Consider the following 15,793-nt stretch of genomic DNA (forward strand, 5'->3'; position numbering starts at 1 on the left):
ACCATCATCATTTACTTTCATAGTCAACACTCCTCTGATTTGTCCAATGGGAGCCTCATTCACACTGGCTCTGAATACCTGCTGTTTTTACCCCATCATTCTCTGAGTACTTTGTTAGTTTCTGGCACTAGACGATACAGGCTCATCTTCCATTTCCCCTGTTTTAGACCTGACATCAACCATTTCTCCAAAGATTACTGATTCCTTTTAGTAGAAATTGGTATTCAGAAAAGTAAGATCTACACACTAAATGTGCTCAGTGGGGCTGATGTGTCATTGCTTCTAGAGAAAATGAGCTATTATCTGTCTATCATCTATCTATCATCATCATCTATTCATCTATTTTTTACCTATATCTACATAAACCATGAATTGGCACTGATATAGCTACAATCCAGAGTCATAGAGTTGATTCTAGTATGCTCTTATAAATATTTCTAACATTCCTCCCTGGGTATCTTGGCTCTAATTATCCTTACTACACTGACTTATGGGATCAACATATCTGTGCAACATTAATCTCCTGCTGCCATTGCCACCTACACTCTCCTTGCAGACAGCTTCCCTCATCTACCTCACAACCTGCATTAGCCCTGATGTCCTTTGCCAGCTCACTGTTAACTTTGACTCCTGCATGGGTGACCTTCTCAATCTATATGGGCACTGATGCTAGTACCACTGACTTTACCCCTTGTGAAGGACCCTGCTCATCCTGCTTCAGCTGTGACATCTGCGCTAGTGGGAGGATGGTGCCCCACATCCTGCACCTACGTGGGAATACCCTCCTCCCTCCGCTATAGCTTCAACACCTCTGGTAGGCTTCCCTCTCTTCCGCACAAGTGCCCTTTCCATACTTGTGTGGGTTTCACATCCTGTGCAATATTTTGCTGCATGGTTTTCTTTCTGAACCTGCTTTGGTCAAATGCTCTAAACCCAGTCATTAAGAACTGCTTTCTCTTAAAAACTGGAAGAGATTGGTCACATAGAGATATTCAGTTTATGGAACAGAGTAGATTCAAGACTAGACGTGAGCACGGGGTCTAGATAACATCTCAGATTCTGGAAGAAATTAGCTTAAGAATGATGGAAGGCACACATATGAATCCAAGTTGCTCAAGAAACATCTAGCATGGGAATGCATGATGGCACACAGAGCTAGAAAGTAGCTGTGACTTTTCAGAAGTGGATGGAGAAAATTTCTGATGTTGGCCTAGATGAAAGAAGTAGGAAATAAAATGTAGAAACAGAGGAAGGCAATCACATGTCTGAGATCAGAGGTTAACCATGCCATTTACCCAGTGGCTGGACCCTTCCTTGCAAGGCGGTACACTTCTTTCACATATTATGTGTTAACATTTTCCTTTCTCTTGTTTCTAATACATAAATCTGTCCTTCTATCCATCCATCTATGAATCCATCCGTCTTTCTTGTACCTCATTGCATCTCTGGCTGATAGTGCTGATGATTGACAACATCAAGGGCTCTAGAGGATCAGCACAAAGAAGAAGTCTCTCTGGCCTCAGAAATATTCATTAGCACCGAATGCAGGACACTTTTACAATTTATTGCAGATTCTGGAGATGTGCTTCTCCAACAGGCCAGGTCTTGGACGGGAAGCTAGCAAGAAAAGAAGGTCTTCTACTTACAAAGTAGAAGAGTCATCTCTTTGCAAGACAGTAGACAGATTCTGTTCTGTGGCCCCCAGAGAGAAACATGTTCTCTGCTGACAAGTGTATGCAGGCATGATCAATCTGATGACCCCTGGGAGACACTAGGCCTGTGCAATATTATGGAGATAAAGTCATTCTTGCAACTGTTGAAATTTTCATGTTCAAAAAGGGCACAGCCAACTTCCTGAAGACTTATATACAGACTGGTCAACACCCTTTGCAAGAGTCAGTCCCAATCAAGACACAGCATGGACATGAGAGTCCCAGCTCAACTCCTAGGGCTCCTGCTGCTCTGACTCCCAAATAAGTAAGGAAAACACTAGGAACTTACTCAGCTGGTGTGGTCACTACTGCCTGGCTATTCAGGAAAGTCCTCTCATAACATGGTTAATAGTGTTAATAGTTTTGTTTCCCATCTCGGGTGCCAGATGTGACATCAAGATGACCCAGTCTCCATCCTCGCTGTCTTCATCTCTAGGTGAGAGTCACCATCACATGACAGGCAAGTCAGGCAGGGCATTAGCCATGTTTTAGCCTGATACTAAGAGAAGCCAGGAAAAGCTTCTGAGCTCCTGATCTATGACACATCTAATTTGCAAACCTGGGTCTCATTGCAGTTATGTGGCCGTGGATCCAGGACAGATTTTATTCTCACCATCAGCAGCCTGCAGCCTGAAGTTGCTGCAACTTTTAACTATTGGTCAACAGTATAAAGATGACCCTCTCACAGTGTTACAAACCCAATAAGCTCCCCCAAGGAAGCAGATATGTGAGGCTGGGCTGTCCCAACTGCTTCTCCTGCTGCCTCCATCTGCTGAGAGTGTTTCTCAGACACAACCACACTCTGAAGGTCGCTGAATAGTTTTCATAGAAGGGGTAAGGGAGGTGTCTCTACATCCTTAGTTTCTTTTATCCTCCTCAGCCGCAGCAGCAGACATACAATGCCTCTCCTAATTTCACAAAAGACTCATTACCTATGAGGACTCTGGGTTACAGCATTGGTCCAGGTTCACACAACAAAAGAGAAGCCATTGTAGGGTAACCCAAATAGAAAGTTTTTCTAATATGGGAAACTGATGTCTAAATTACAACTTTTCAAAGACCAGAGGATATAATGGTTAGGAAACCAGAAAGGCAAAAGGAGTGTTGGGAAATCTACTTCAAGAAGCAATGGTGGCCAGGCAAGGTGGCTCAAGCCTATAATCCCAGCACGTTGGGAGGCCGAGGCAGGCAGATCACCTGAGATCAGGAGTTCAAGACCAGCCCGGCCAACACAGGGAAGCCCTGTCTCTACTAAAAATACAACAATTAGCTGGGCATAGTGGTGGGTGCCTGTAATCCCAGCTACTCAGAAGGCTGAGGCAGGAGAATCGCTTGAACCAGGGAGGTGGAAGTTGCAGTGAACAGAGATCATGCTATTGTACTCCAGCCTGGGCAACAAAAACAAGGCTCCATCTGAAAAAAAAAAAGAAAAGAAAAGAAAAGGAAAGGAAAGGAAAGGAAAGAAAAGAAGAAAGAAAGAAAAGAAAAGAAAAGAAAAGAAAAGAAAAGAAAAGAAAAGAAGAGAAGCAATGATAATAATGAAGAGTTAACTACAGACAGTCCAGTATGGTCACTCGCTCCCCAGCTCTCAAAATTAGTTCACTTAGAGGACGGCCCCAGGATAGGTTGAGATATGCTTCTAAGTATCATCAGCAAGTTGGGATCATAGGAAGAAAACTTCATTAGGTCACGGAGTCAACAGAAAAACGAAGAGTTTTTTTTGTTTGTTTTATTTCATTTTATTGCATAAAATGTATAACTATCATTTGAGAAACAAAAGAAACAAATGCAAGTAAGTAAATACAATTTAAAAAATAAAAACATGCAAAATTGCGGCACCACCTTAGATGAACACAATGAAAACCTACATTTTAGGAAGCTAACAAGTGACTCATGCAAAGTTCAAGAACTACGCTTTAAGAAATATTTACTTTAGATGAAGAGATTGTTCCACCATATGAGGAGATTTATGGAAATTTCTATTTCCACATATTGAAAAAATACATCCATCTTTACTTCCTAATTAATGAAAAGTTAAAATTGAAAGCATTTGAGAGATTGTGAAGGATAAGAAACATAATTATTTATCAATATCATTATCAAATATTTGCCTGTGCATGTTGCTTTGGGGATTTTGTTCAGTCCTGTCACTTAACATGGTAATGTGTACTGTGTCATCATTGCCCTTCAGGCTTGAGCTCAAATGAAACACAATTCACACACTGGAGATAAGCTCAGTGCAGCTCAGATAAGTGGCAGTAGAAACACCCAGGTGAGCTCTGCTTGGATCAGCTAAAATCACTGACATGAAAATCTATGAACATGAAAATAAACGCTTGATATTATAAGCTACTGAGTTTTGAGTGGTTAGTTACCAACCATTATTGTGCAAATACTCACTATTACAATATTTCCACATCTGCCCATATAGATATATGTATTTTATTAAAATGTATGGACTTTGTCTAAATTTTAGCAGTGTATTCATAAAGATTAAAAAGAATTAAAAGAGTAATATTTGAGTAAAAATAGTAACATCACAAATATCATTTGAGTAAAAATAGTTACATCATTTATAGAAATCTCCACATGTGTTTCTAATATACATGTAGGTATATAGGCAGTGTATTTTTTAGTATATCATTAGCTGCACATATTTATAATTGTATGTATTCATGTGAAAATAAGGTTACAATTACAGGTTAATCAAGGTGTTTCTGTATGTTTCTGAATTATTTCTGCATTTGGAGATACAATTTTGCCTTCATATTTGTGAGATTTGTACTTGACTGATATCATACCACTGCCAGATCAAGGATGTCCTGGCAGAGTGGAAAACACAACACTGGGTAAAATTCAAGAGTTACATGTCATGGTCACTTTGCAAAGAGCGATTGGCAATTCGATGACATTGACTGCTGGTTTTGACAGCTTATCAGATCTTACAAGAAACATAGCTGAAGGATTACAGACAAAATTACTTTACAAAAGCTATGGCTAAACCTTTCAAAATGAACCCAGATTGAAGTCAATGGTTTTCCAAGTTAATACCCATCTAAAGGCCACTACTGAGCAGGAGGCTACCAATAATTAAGATGTTCCAACACATGAACGTTGGCCAGTCACCTTCCCAGCTTTCACACTGAGGTCCACACAAGGGCTCAGCAATATGTATTTCAACTAAGGAGGCTCACATGACTACTGGCACTTGTTAAGTATCCAACTTTCCAAGAACTACAACCTTTCCTGAACACCTAACATTGTAACACACATCAGAGATCAGACTAACCACCGTGGTGAAGATGATTACAATGGGCCGGCAGGACCACACAGTCTCTCCCATAGTGGTAAAACCCTAAGCATAAGCCTTCATCCTAGGCTGATTTTGTAGTGAGGGTTGGTAGTGCCAGCGGCTACACTCTCCTCTGTGGTCTGTTATGTGTGAAGTGCAGTCTATTTCCAGGAAACTTTTGCAGGGCTGGAGTCCTGCATGGGACTTCAGTCCTTTGAAAACTTTTCTTCACGACACAAATCTCTCAATCCTTAAATTCATTCTGAAATGCTATTTCTAGCTCAAGCCTGTAAAGGACTTTATCCAGAGTATAATCTTTGAATCTATTCTCTACAGGAGGTGTTTTTAAAGGTAGAGAACTAAGCAAATAAAAAAGAACCCATATCCAAGGAAATAATAATAACAGTAACAGGGACAACAGAAACATAATCTACAATACCAATTGCCATCTACTGAAGTCTTGAAGACTTCTTGTGTGTTGAATGCTGCACTAAGGGCTGGACCAACGGCATTTTCTAACCTGACCACCTTGGCATGGGCTGCTTAGTGCACGGAGGAGGAGGCTGGTGGTCTCTGCAGTTCCGAAGCCCAGCGCCTTCCGCGGCTGTTATGCATGTCTCTCCCAGGCACCCTGCTGTCCAGAGTTCATATCACTGCGTGGGGTAGGTCTGTGAAAGAGCAGCTCAGTTAGGACCCAGAGGGAACCATGGAAGCTGCAGCTCAGCTGCTCTGATTCTTGTTACTCTGGTTCCCAGGTGCAGGAAACACTGGATGGTTCTGCATGTCAGTGAAACTCTGTCAACCTTGTTGAGTCCTGTTACCTGGCACCACCTGCTGGGAAGGCACAATGATTAAAGCCCAATGTAGATCAATGGTCCTGGATGCACTGGGAAGACAATAGGTATGATCTAGTGTTCGTGTGTGACATGTCTGTTTTATTCCAATTTCAGATACCACCAGGGAAATAGTGATAACGCAGTCTCCAGCCTCCTTGTGTTTATCCCTAGGGCAAAAAGCCACCATCACCTGCAGAGCCAATTAGAGTATTAACAGCTCCTTAGCAGGGTATCAGTGGAAACCTGGGCAGGCTCTCAGGTTCCTCATCCACGGTGCATCCACCAGGACCACCAATGTCCCAGCCTGGTGGAGAGGCAGTGGGTTTGGGGCAAACTTTAGTCTCATTATGAGCAGGCTGGTGCATGCAGATTTTGCACTTTAACACTGTTATCAGCATAGTAGTGGGTATTCCACAGTGATTCCACAGGAAACCAAACGTCCACAAGACTGCTGGTGTTTTTTTCTCAAGCCTTCTGTTTACTGAGAGAAAACAATGGAGACTTCAATAAATAGAAGTTTATACCACATTCATGCATTATAAAACTTAATATTGTGAGTAACATAATTCTCCCTTAATTAATTCAATACAGTGACAAAATTAAAATCCCAGAGGACTTTTGTGAAATTGAAATTACATTTCACATGTATATATAATATATACACACACATATGCACAGACTATATATATACATACTGTATACATACACACTATATATATGTGTATATATATAGTGATGTGTGTGTATATATATAGTGTGTATATATCTATATATATAGATACATATATATCACACATGCATTTAAAAAGGCCAAAAATGGCCATTGGAGTCTTGCATAAGAATAACAGGCCGGTCTGGGTGCCTTGGCTCACTCCTGTAATCCCAGCAATTTGGGAGTCCGAAGAGGGCAGATCACCTGAGGTCAGGAGTTTGAGACTAGCCTGACTGACATGGAGAAACCCTGTCTCTACTACAATACAAAATTAGTCAGGCGTGGTGGCCCATCCCTGTAATCCTAGCTCCTCAGGAGGCTGAGGCAGGAGAATTGTTTGAACCCAGGTGGTGGAGGTTGCAGTGAGTCGAGATCGCATCATTGCACTCCAGCCTGGGGAACAGAGCCAGACTCTATCTCAAAAAAAAAAAAAAAAAAAAAAAGAGAGAGAAAAACAGGGCAGGCGTGATGGTTCATGGCTGTAATGCCAGCACTTTGGGAGGCCGAGGCAAACATATCGCTTGAGGTCAGGAGTTAGACCACCATGGCCAACATGGTGAAACCATGACTCTACTAAAAAAATACAAAAAATTAGCCAGATTCCTGTAGTCCCAGCTGCTCAGGAGGCTGAGGCAGGAGAATCACTTGAACCCAGGGGGCGGAGTTTTCAATGAGCCAAGATCATAGCCCTGAACTCCAGCCTGGGAAACATAATAAGACTGTCTCAAAACAAAACAAAACAAAACAAAAAAACAAAAAAGGAACAAAATTGAAGGAATAACACCAGGCAATAACAAACCCTGCTACAAATAACACTAATTAAAATATTTTGATTTGGTGAAGGGTGAGGACTTTAACCCTGTGCAATGGGTTAGATAATCCAAATACAGATCTGCGTATATGTAGTTACCCAATTTACAGTAAAAGTGTTACCACGGGCCAGGCACAGTGGCTCATACCTGTAATCCCAGCACTTTGGGAGGCCGAGGTGGGCAGATCACGAGATCAGGAGTTCGAGACCAGCCTGACAAACATGGTGAAACCACATCTCTACTAAAAGTACAAAAATTAGCAAGGCATGGGGGCACATGCCTGTAATCCCAGCTACTGAGGAGGCTGAGGCAGGGGAATCACTTGAACCTGGGAGGTACAGGTTGCAGTGAGCCAAGATTGCACCACTGCATTCCAGCCTGGGTGACAGAGACTCTGTCTCAATAAAAAAGTGTTACCATAGACCATTCCTACTGAAAGAGAAAAATATCTTGGTCAGGTAATTTAAAACAAGAGACATGTACTTTCTCACAATTCTGAAGGCTGGGAAGTCCAAGGTAAAGGCATTGGCAATCTTTTCATCCCATGAGGGCTGCTCCAGCTTCCAAGATAGTGGCTTGTGGTTGTGTCCTCACATGGTGGAGGTGGAAGGGCAAAAGAGACAAACTCTGTGTGAAGCTACTTTTATTGCGTGTTCATCCCATTTACAGGAGTGGAACCATCATGAATAATCAGCTCCAAAAAGCCCCACTTTCTAATATTGTGGCATAGGGTAAACAGGAATCTTGGATGAGATGCAGATATTCAGACCAGAGCAGTAATCAGTAGAGAAATATATAATAAGTAATGGTATTGGATCAATAATATATCTATATTACATAAAAATGAATCTTGACCTTTACATTTCACCTCTATATTATATAAATATCAACTCTAAATGAATCATAAACTATAATATAAGGGCAAAATCATAAAGTTTGTAGTAAAGAGCATAAAAACATACATCAAAAACAGGTGCAGAAAGAAATTTCTTAAAGAGGACACAAAGCACCAGGCACAAAGACAAAGATTCATAAATTAGGTTTTATTTGTATGAATTGCCTTTTACAGGGTTTTAAGCAAATAAATTAACAATATTATTTGATGAATACATATAGAAGAAATTAACTACAGAGAGGAAAATCCAATTATAAAGAATATGAGATTCAGAATTCTGATTAACTGGAGGGAGATAGGCATATGGCATCATGGAAACCTCATTGAGAGATACCCTTTTAGAGGAACCTGTAGGATGGTAGGTGTTGTGACAGTCATCTTGAAGGCCATAACTGGCATCAGTCATCCTTGTCGCCCAAACAACTCATATCCCACTTACATGTTAAATGCTCTAATTCTCACCCCATCAAGCCTAAGTATTATTCCATGATAGTGTCAGGGTAAAGTTCAAAATATCATCATCAAAATGATGTCCTGGGGAACTGATGTCAGCAAGATACCAGAGTAAGGGTTACCAGGCTTCACCCCTCACAAAACTCAGCAATTTGACAGTTATCCAAGAAGGCTAATATCCTGGGAGGGGCGAAGAGTTCAATTCCAAACATGCAGCAACAGGATAGAGTAAAAAGCTAAGAATAAGCACATGCAAAGGATGGCTGGAAGCTGATGGCACACCTGGGAGCCCTCCTACCTCTAGGAACAAAGAAAGGGGAAGCAATTGCTATCAGCCAGCGGTGGTGCCACTGTGGGCCCCATAGCCTGTGCTGTGGGAGGACCCTGCAGCCTTTGCTGCTGATAACCTCAGCAGCCACCCGGGCAATCCCCCACCATTCAACTTTCCAAGTGGAGGCCCTTGAATGTTTCTTGTCCAGGATCACAGCAGCCTGCTCCACAGGGGCCACTGGTGCTTTTGCCTGGGTGGTAACCTGCAGCCATAGTCGCGCACACCCCAGAGAGGGAGATGTTGCTATACGCACTCTCCAGTAAGGAGCCATTGTTGTGTCTCCTGTGACAGGGCTACTTCCCAGCCCCTTGGCAACAACCTTACCCTCTGCGCTGCCCCAGACCCAGGCCTCAGGGTCTCACCCCGCACTGGCAACTCCAACACTATGTCACCTCTATATGGACTATCCCATGTCCAGCTCCAGACCCACTGTCACTGCAAGGGTACCCTCGCTCCAGACCTCGTCACTGTGGCTGCTCTGGAAATTGCCAAAGACATCAAATAAATTGAGATGTGGTTATGGGCACACCTCAGAGATGTTGCTGGTCTAGTTTCCAATCACTTCAATAAAATGAATATCATCATAAAGGGAGTGACACGCATTTATGGTTTTCCAGTGCCTGTAAAAGTTACGTTGACACTATCCTGTAGTCAATGAAATATATAGTAGTAGTATGCCTAAAAAGTGCACATACCTTAATATTTTTAAAACATTGTTGAATAATACTGTCATAGAGACAGGAAGTAAGCACCTACCACTGGAAAAATGGCACCAAAAGACTTGCCAGAGGCAGAGTTGCCACAAACCTTCAATTAGTAAAAATCACAGTATCTATAAAGCACAATAAAGCAAAACACAATGAAAGGAGATATGGCTGTATCTTGAAAAAGGATGAGAGCTTTGGGTAAAGACAGTGTTAGGTTTTGAAGGGAAGGAATGGGTTAAAGAAAGACAGAGAGAGAGTTGGCGGCTCTACAGCAAAGCAGGTTTTATGTCCAGCACAAGACTGTGGAGGTGGGGGACTAGCTTAATACCCACTGCCGCTTAGGGGCTGGGGTACTTACAGGTATGGGTGTGAGGGTTCTGGGCAGTACGACTTGCTGCCCCACAGGACGTTAATAAGATATTCCTGTGATCAGGCAGTTATGCCAAGGATGTTCTTTGGACCCTTTGCCGAGCAGGGTGTGACAAGAATGTTTCTTGGGCAAACTGTCCAGCAGAAGACGAGAGGGATGTCCCTGTAGTCAGGTGGTTAGGCAGGATGCCTCTCACAGTCCCAACCCCCGTGGAATGTCTCACTTTGACCAAGGTCTACAAAATGGCGAGTGGCTTACAAAATGGTGCACTTCAGGCTAACAGATAGGAAAAGTCTATGGCCTTTTGCCTGGAACAGCTTTTTTTCACCCTAGCTTCATCCACAGGAATTTTAGAAGTCTAGCTTTACTAACTGAAATGGCAGCAACAACTGGAAGCTTGTTGCCCAAGGGGATTGACTTGAGCTGGGATGGAGAGTAGAACAAAAGCCTTCAGTGTTTTCAGCTAATGGTGCTGAACTCTGCAGGAAATGCCCAGAAAAAGCCCGGAGTTTAGCAAGTCCAAGGTGATGTCCCTGGTTGGGGAGAGTGGTACACCAGTTAAAACTTGATAATGGATTACTGGAAACCATGCAGTCATAGAATTGTGGAGATCATCCCTGCACGCATTCTTAGAATGAGCAGATGTGACTGAGCAATTGCATATTTGAGTGAAGAGACCCAAGTGGGCCCAGTGAATAAAAAGGAAGGAAGTGTCTTTTATGTTCACGCTTCAAGCCGCACACATACACATTGGTAGAAAGTAGATGATTGAGCTCAAGGAGTTTGAGCAACACAAATGCCCAAGTTACTGGTGAGTACTAAACTATGCAGACACAGGTACGGCTAAAACTTCAAAGGAAGAAAAGTAGAAATATCAATGGTCAAACAACTAGTAAGGTATAGATTCTGCAGCATAAGTCTAGGCAAGCTATTGAAAGGAAATTCAACACTCTTAGAAAAATAAAACAGAATCCAGAATTATGTATTAGTTGAGACATGTACAAAAATATATTATCTACAATGCTCATTTTTCCATAAAAATTCCTGAAAAGAAAGAGAAAGTCATAAACCATATTGAGATAAATCAGTCAGTGGAAGCTGACTCTGACTGTTCCTAAATACTGGATTTTGCTAAGAGTTTCAAGTGGTTGCCACATAAATGCTTCAAAGAACATTTAAAACCCTGATCAAGGACTGAAAAAGGAAAATATAAAGACAATGACTCAAAGAATGGGGTCTCTCAATAGAGAAAGGGAAACTATGGAAAAGGACCAAATAAGAATTCTAGTTGAAAAATATAAAAACAGTATGGAAAATTCACTGGATAGGGCAACAGGAGTTTAAGTTGGCAGAAGCATCAATGAAACTGAAGATAATTTAGTAGAAATTATCTAATCTGAAAAAAAAGAAAATAAAGAAAAATAATCATGACTTTAGAGGTTTATCAGTCAATGTGAAGAACACCAGCAAATGTGCAATGAGTCAGAAAGGAGAAGACAGAGAGAAAGTGGCCAAAAATATTTGGAGGGGTGACAAAAGCTTGCAAGAATCAATGAAACACATTCATCTATAGAGAAAAAAAAAATCGAAAGAACTTATTCCGGACAAACACAATGATACACATAACTATACATATTATAATGAAAATGCTGAACCAATGACAAGGAGAAAATCTCAAATGTATCAAACATAAAACGACTCTCTGTATACAGAAATACAGTGATAAAATCATCAGCTAACTTTTCATCATGCCCAAAGGAGGCTAGAAAACAGTGGAATGATATGTTTAAATGCTGGAAAACAAAAAACAAAACACACAAAAAAAAACCCAAGGATTCAATATCCACTGAAAGTATGCATTCAAAATAAAGGTAAAGGAAAAATATTTCGTGATAAACAAAAATGAAGAGAAATGATTACTTAAAGACGTGTTCTTTAGAAATTCTCTAGGAAATTCTTCAGATTCACAAAAAATAACAGCAGACAGTAACTTGAATCCATAGGGAGGAAGGAAGGTCTCAAAAGTACTAGGGGAACAAAAACAAAAAAAGAGCTAGACCAAAGAAACATGTTTACTTCCATTCATATGAGGTTTCACGTAGAGAAATCCAATCTATCTGGATAGACGTCAGAATGCCAGTTTCCTTCACTGGGATTGGGAAACGGCTGTTCCCTGAAAGGTAGGTACATGAGGGAAGAATCTGGAGATTCTAAAGTATTCTACAGTTTAATCTGGGTGGAGAATATATGTAAAACTTTATTCAGTTGCATTATTTAACATTTCTGTCCTTTACTTTGTGTGTGTTTTATTTCAATTTTTAAAAAATTGAAAGGCCAAATCTGAACTCTTTTAAACAAAAATGAACGAAAGCATAAGAATTAGTAAATTTTTGTGGAAACTCAGCCTTATTAACAAGAAGTATAAAATGTACCTGGGAAAGTGCTATGAAACAAGAAATCTGTTAGAGAAGACAGAAGGAAATGCTTCAATTTCTCCCACATGGGCAGCATAGATTTTACGCCTATTGGTTTCCCTCTGAAGAGAGAGATATTTTGAACAGAGAAGTCATTTTGTTCACAAGAGAGGCTCCCACCCTCCCCTTGGCTCTTTCCACCCCACTGCACCCACCAGGTGATTTGCATATTGTGCCCTAGGGAGGACCTTCCCTTGGGAGTCTGAGATAAAAGCCCAGCTCTAAGCTTGTCTTGACTGATCAGGACTCCTCAGTTCACCATGAGGCTCCCTGCTCAGCTCCTGGGGCTGCTATTGCTCTGCGTCCCCGGTAAGCGCAGAAGGGAGATGAGGGAGGAGAATGGGGTGTAAAGGTGAGCTCTGGGGTTCCCACTGCCTCCTATGAGCAGTGAGCTGTGGGGGCCTCACTACACTCCTATGTGTGTTCCTTTCATGTATTGCACGTGCACATCTTGTCCTCCAGGATGGGGCTTGTGATGTTCAGATCTGTGAGAATGAGGAAGATACAAGAAGAAGCAAGGATCTGTGCTCTGGGGAAGACTGACACAGAAAGAGGGGATGGTGTGGGGTCTTCTGGAGACCACTTTGCGCCATGGATTCCTAGAGTTTCATTTTGAAATGTTATATTCTTGAAATATGAACAAATAAATATATGGCCTGCAACAAACAACAAATCAAAATTTATGAAAATGATGCATAAAGTATCTACATAAGCTTGCTCTCTTTGTATTTATTTCAGGATCCAGTGGGGATGTTGTGATGACTCAGTCTCCACTCTCCCTGCCCATCACCCCTGGACAGCCGGCCTCCATCTCCTGCAGGTCTAGTCAAAGCCTTGTACACAGTAATGGAAACACCTACTTGAGTTGGTATCAGCAGAAGCCAGGCCAACCTCCAAGGCTCCTGATTTATCAGGTTTCTAACCGGTACTCTGGGGTCCCAGACAGATTCAGCGGCAGTGGGGCAGGGACAGATTTCACACTGAAAATCAGCAGAGTGGAGGCTGAGGATGTTGGGGTTTATTACTGCGGGCAAGGTGCACACCTTCCTCCCACAGTGGTACAGCCCTAAACAAAAACCTCCCTATGGGGTGGCCCAGCTGCCCACATGTGGTACTTGACTGGGGTGCAGCTCAGCAGGGTCTCAGAATCTGCGTAAGAGGAAGATGCTGGAGAAGCAGGGGACAATTCACAGCTGAGGACTCTGGACTTTGAGAGCCCAGCCACACCGCAAGCACCACTCCTTTATGCCCTGGCAGTTGCCACAACCTTGACTGTCATAAGCAGCAGGAGAATGAGGGGTCCAGGTGCCCTGGGAGTAAGCAAGCAAGATGGAAGGGAGAGAAGAATGAAAGCTCACCCTAACGCTCCCTGCCTTGTGTACATTTGCCAATTAAATGTAATCAGCAGAGCAGACAGACCATTGACACAGATTGTGACTATCCATGTTGGATACATCTTCGGGTTTAGCAGTTGAGGACATTTGATAATATTTAATATTGGTATTTTGCCAGTTTTCTAACTTTCTGCTTCCCCTATTGTCCCACTCCCAAAAGGCAGTAGAGACAACAATCTATACTAGTTACCGTAAGGGGAAGCTGGCTGAGGATAGTCAGTGAAAACCTTGATTTTGGAGTATCAAATAGATTTTTGTAAATTCATGGAAGATACAAGATCCTAATGCTAAAACTGTTTAATTAGCCTTAGTTACCTTTTAATGATAGAAAAAATGCAGGGATGAAAGCTTGAAGGAAACATAGGAGAGGTCAGCTTCAGTTAAACTGCCCTTGGCCTTTGGTAGGTAGGGATGTTCATGGTGGTGGAGTTGGCAGTTCATGATGTGGACCCAGGAGGCCTGATATGTTTTTTGTGAAGAATCACAGAGTTGAAGGCACCACTACCTGGCTTCCTGGGTGGAGCCTGCATCACTGTGAATTTCCTGGGAAAATAGTGCTTTAGGAAGCGTTTTAGATCTGCAACCACCAAAGGGTTACTGAAATCCCTGTGGAAAGACACCTGAGGTCATGTTGCTCATATCTTGTCAACCCAACACAGCCAAACAGAGCATCTGAAACTCATTCTGGCCCTAGAGACTGCTGGTTGGGTCTGGAGATGTCACAAGCACTGACATGCTGAGCAGAAGGCCTAGCAGGGTCTACACCAGCAGGGGGCGGGCAGTGGGGGTGGAGACCGGTGTCCGTGACTCAGACATGTATTCGGGATGCTCTGTGCAGCCTTGGGGATTGGGGGAGCACATTGTATCTGTGGGAGTTTTATGTCTTCCTCACCCAGCACCTCCATCCCTGGCTGCTGACTCAGACCTCAACACGTGTCCCATAGAAAGCACGGGGCACATGTAGAGGCTGCCCTGTGCAACCCCCAAGGCTCAGCTGGATTCTCCTTTCCCAGGAGAGCTCCTCTGCCTGTGCCAAGTCAGAGCTTGTGTCCATAGGCAAACTTGGCGGCTGTGGCATCCACTCCTCATTCCTTCCACTACTTTCTAACGTCATTAAAGTCTAACTTTGGTATTCCGTTATTTTAAATGGTTTGTACTTTTTGCAGTGGTTGTTTTGGCCTTTCCACTTTTATCTACTTCACTGTACCTGAGAATGAAGATTCCTTCCATTGTTTTAACACAAGTAAATTTTAGAAGTCACTACGTTGGTACTATTTGGTCAAAAAAAAAGGAAAATATTTTCAAACAATAAATGGAATGTATTATTTTCACTGTATCTGGTCAGTACTTGGACATAACCCTGATTCCCACATTCTTGTAATAGTGATATAAAAAATATACGCTTTACAGAGAGTCAGTTTAAAATAGTGCTCTATGAATATCTGTGAATTAATAATGAGCCTGTCATTTGCCTGCTGTGGCATGGTATGACTAAAGTAAAACGATGTTACAATCAACGGGATAAAGTAATCCAGATTTAAAGAAGTGTGTTATATTAGAGACGATTTTCTATTAAAGATAATGGATTCCATGAAAAGTATAATTAAATCTGTAGCTTTAACCGGACAGACCAAACAGACAGTAAAAATTATGTTTATCGCAAGTGGTGTATAAGACCAAATTTGTGACAAGTCTCCAGAGCATATTTTTACACATACCAACAAGTAAGGACACGCATACAATCAAAATTTTATTCATTTCTTCATCACAGGCACCAGTTTGCAGCCTGGAGATGCTGCATGTTC

At 42.0% G+C, this 15,793-nt stretch overlaps 1 gene segment (V, D, J or C); it reads left to right on the plus strand.

The window, feature by feature from the left end:
- The first annotated feature begins 12,781 nt into the window (after positions 1 to 12,781).
- On the plus strand, positions 12,782 to 15,319 carry LOC144329414 (immunoglobulin kappa variable 2-24-like). The segment is given in 2 exon segments: positions 12,782 to 12,903; positions 13,333 to 15,319. Coding segments are annotated over 2 exon segments (381 nt in total).
- The last annotated feature ends 474 nt before the right edge of the window (positions 15,320 to 15,793 follow it).

The sequence above is a fragment of the Macaca mulatta genome, chromosome 13 (assembly GCF_049350105.2).
Source record: "Macaca mulatta isolate MMU2019108-1 chromosome 13, T2T-MMU8v2.0, whole genome shotgun sequence".
Taxonomy (NCBI): Eukaryota; Metazoa; Chordata; class Mammalia; order Primates; family Cercopithecidae; genus Macaca; species Macaca mulatta.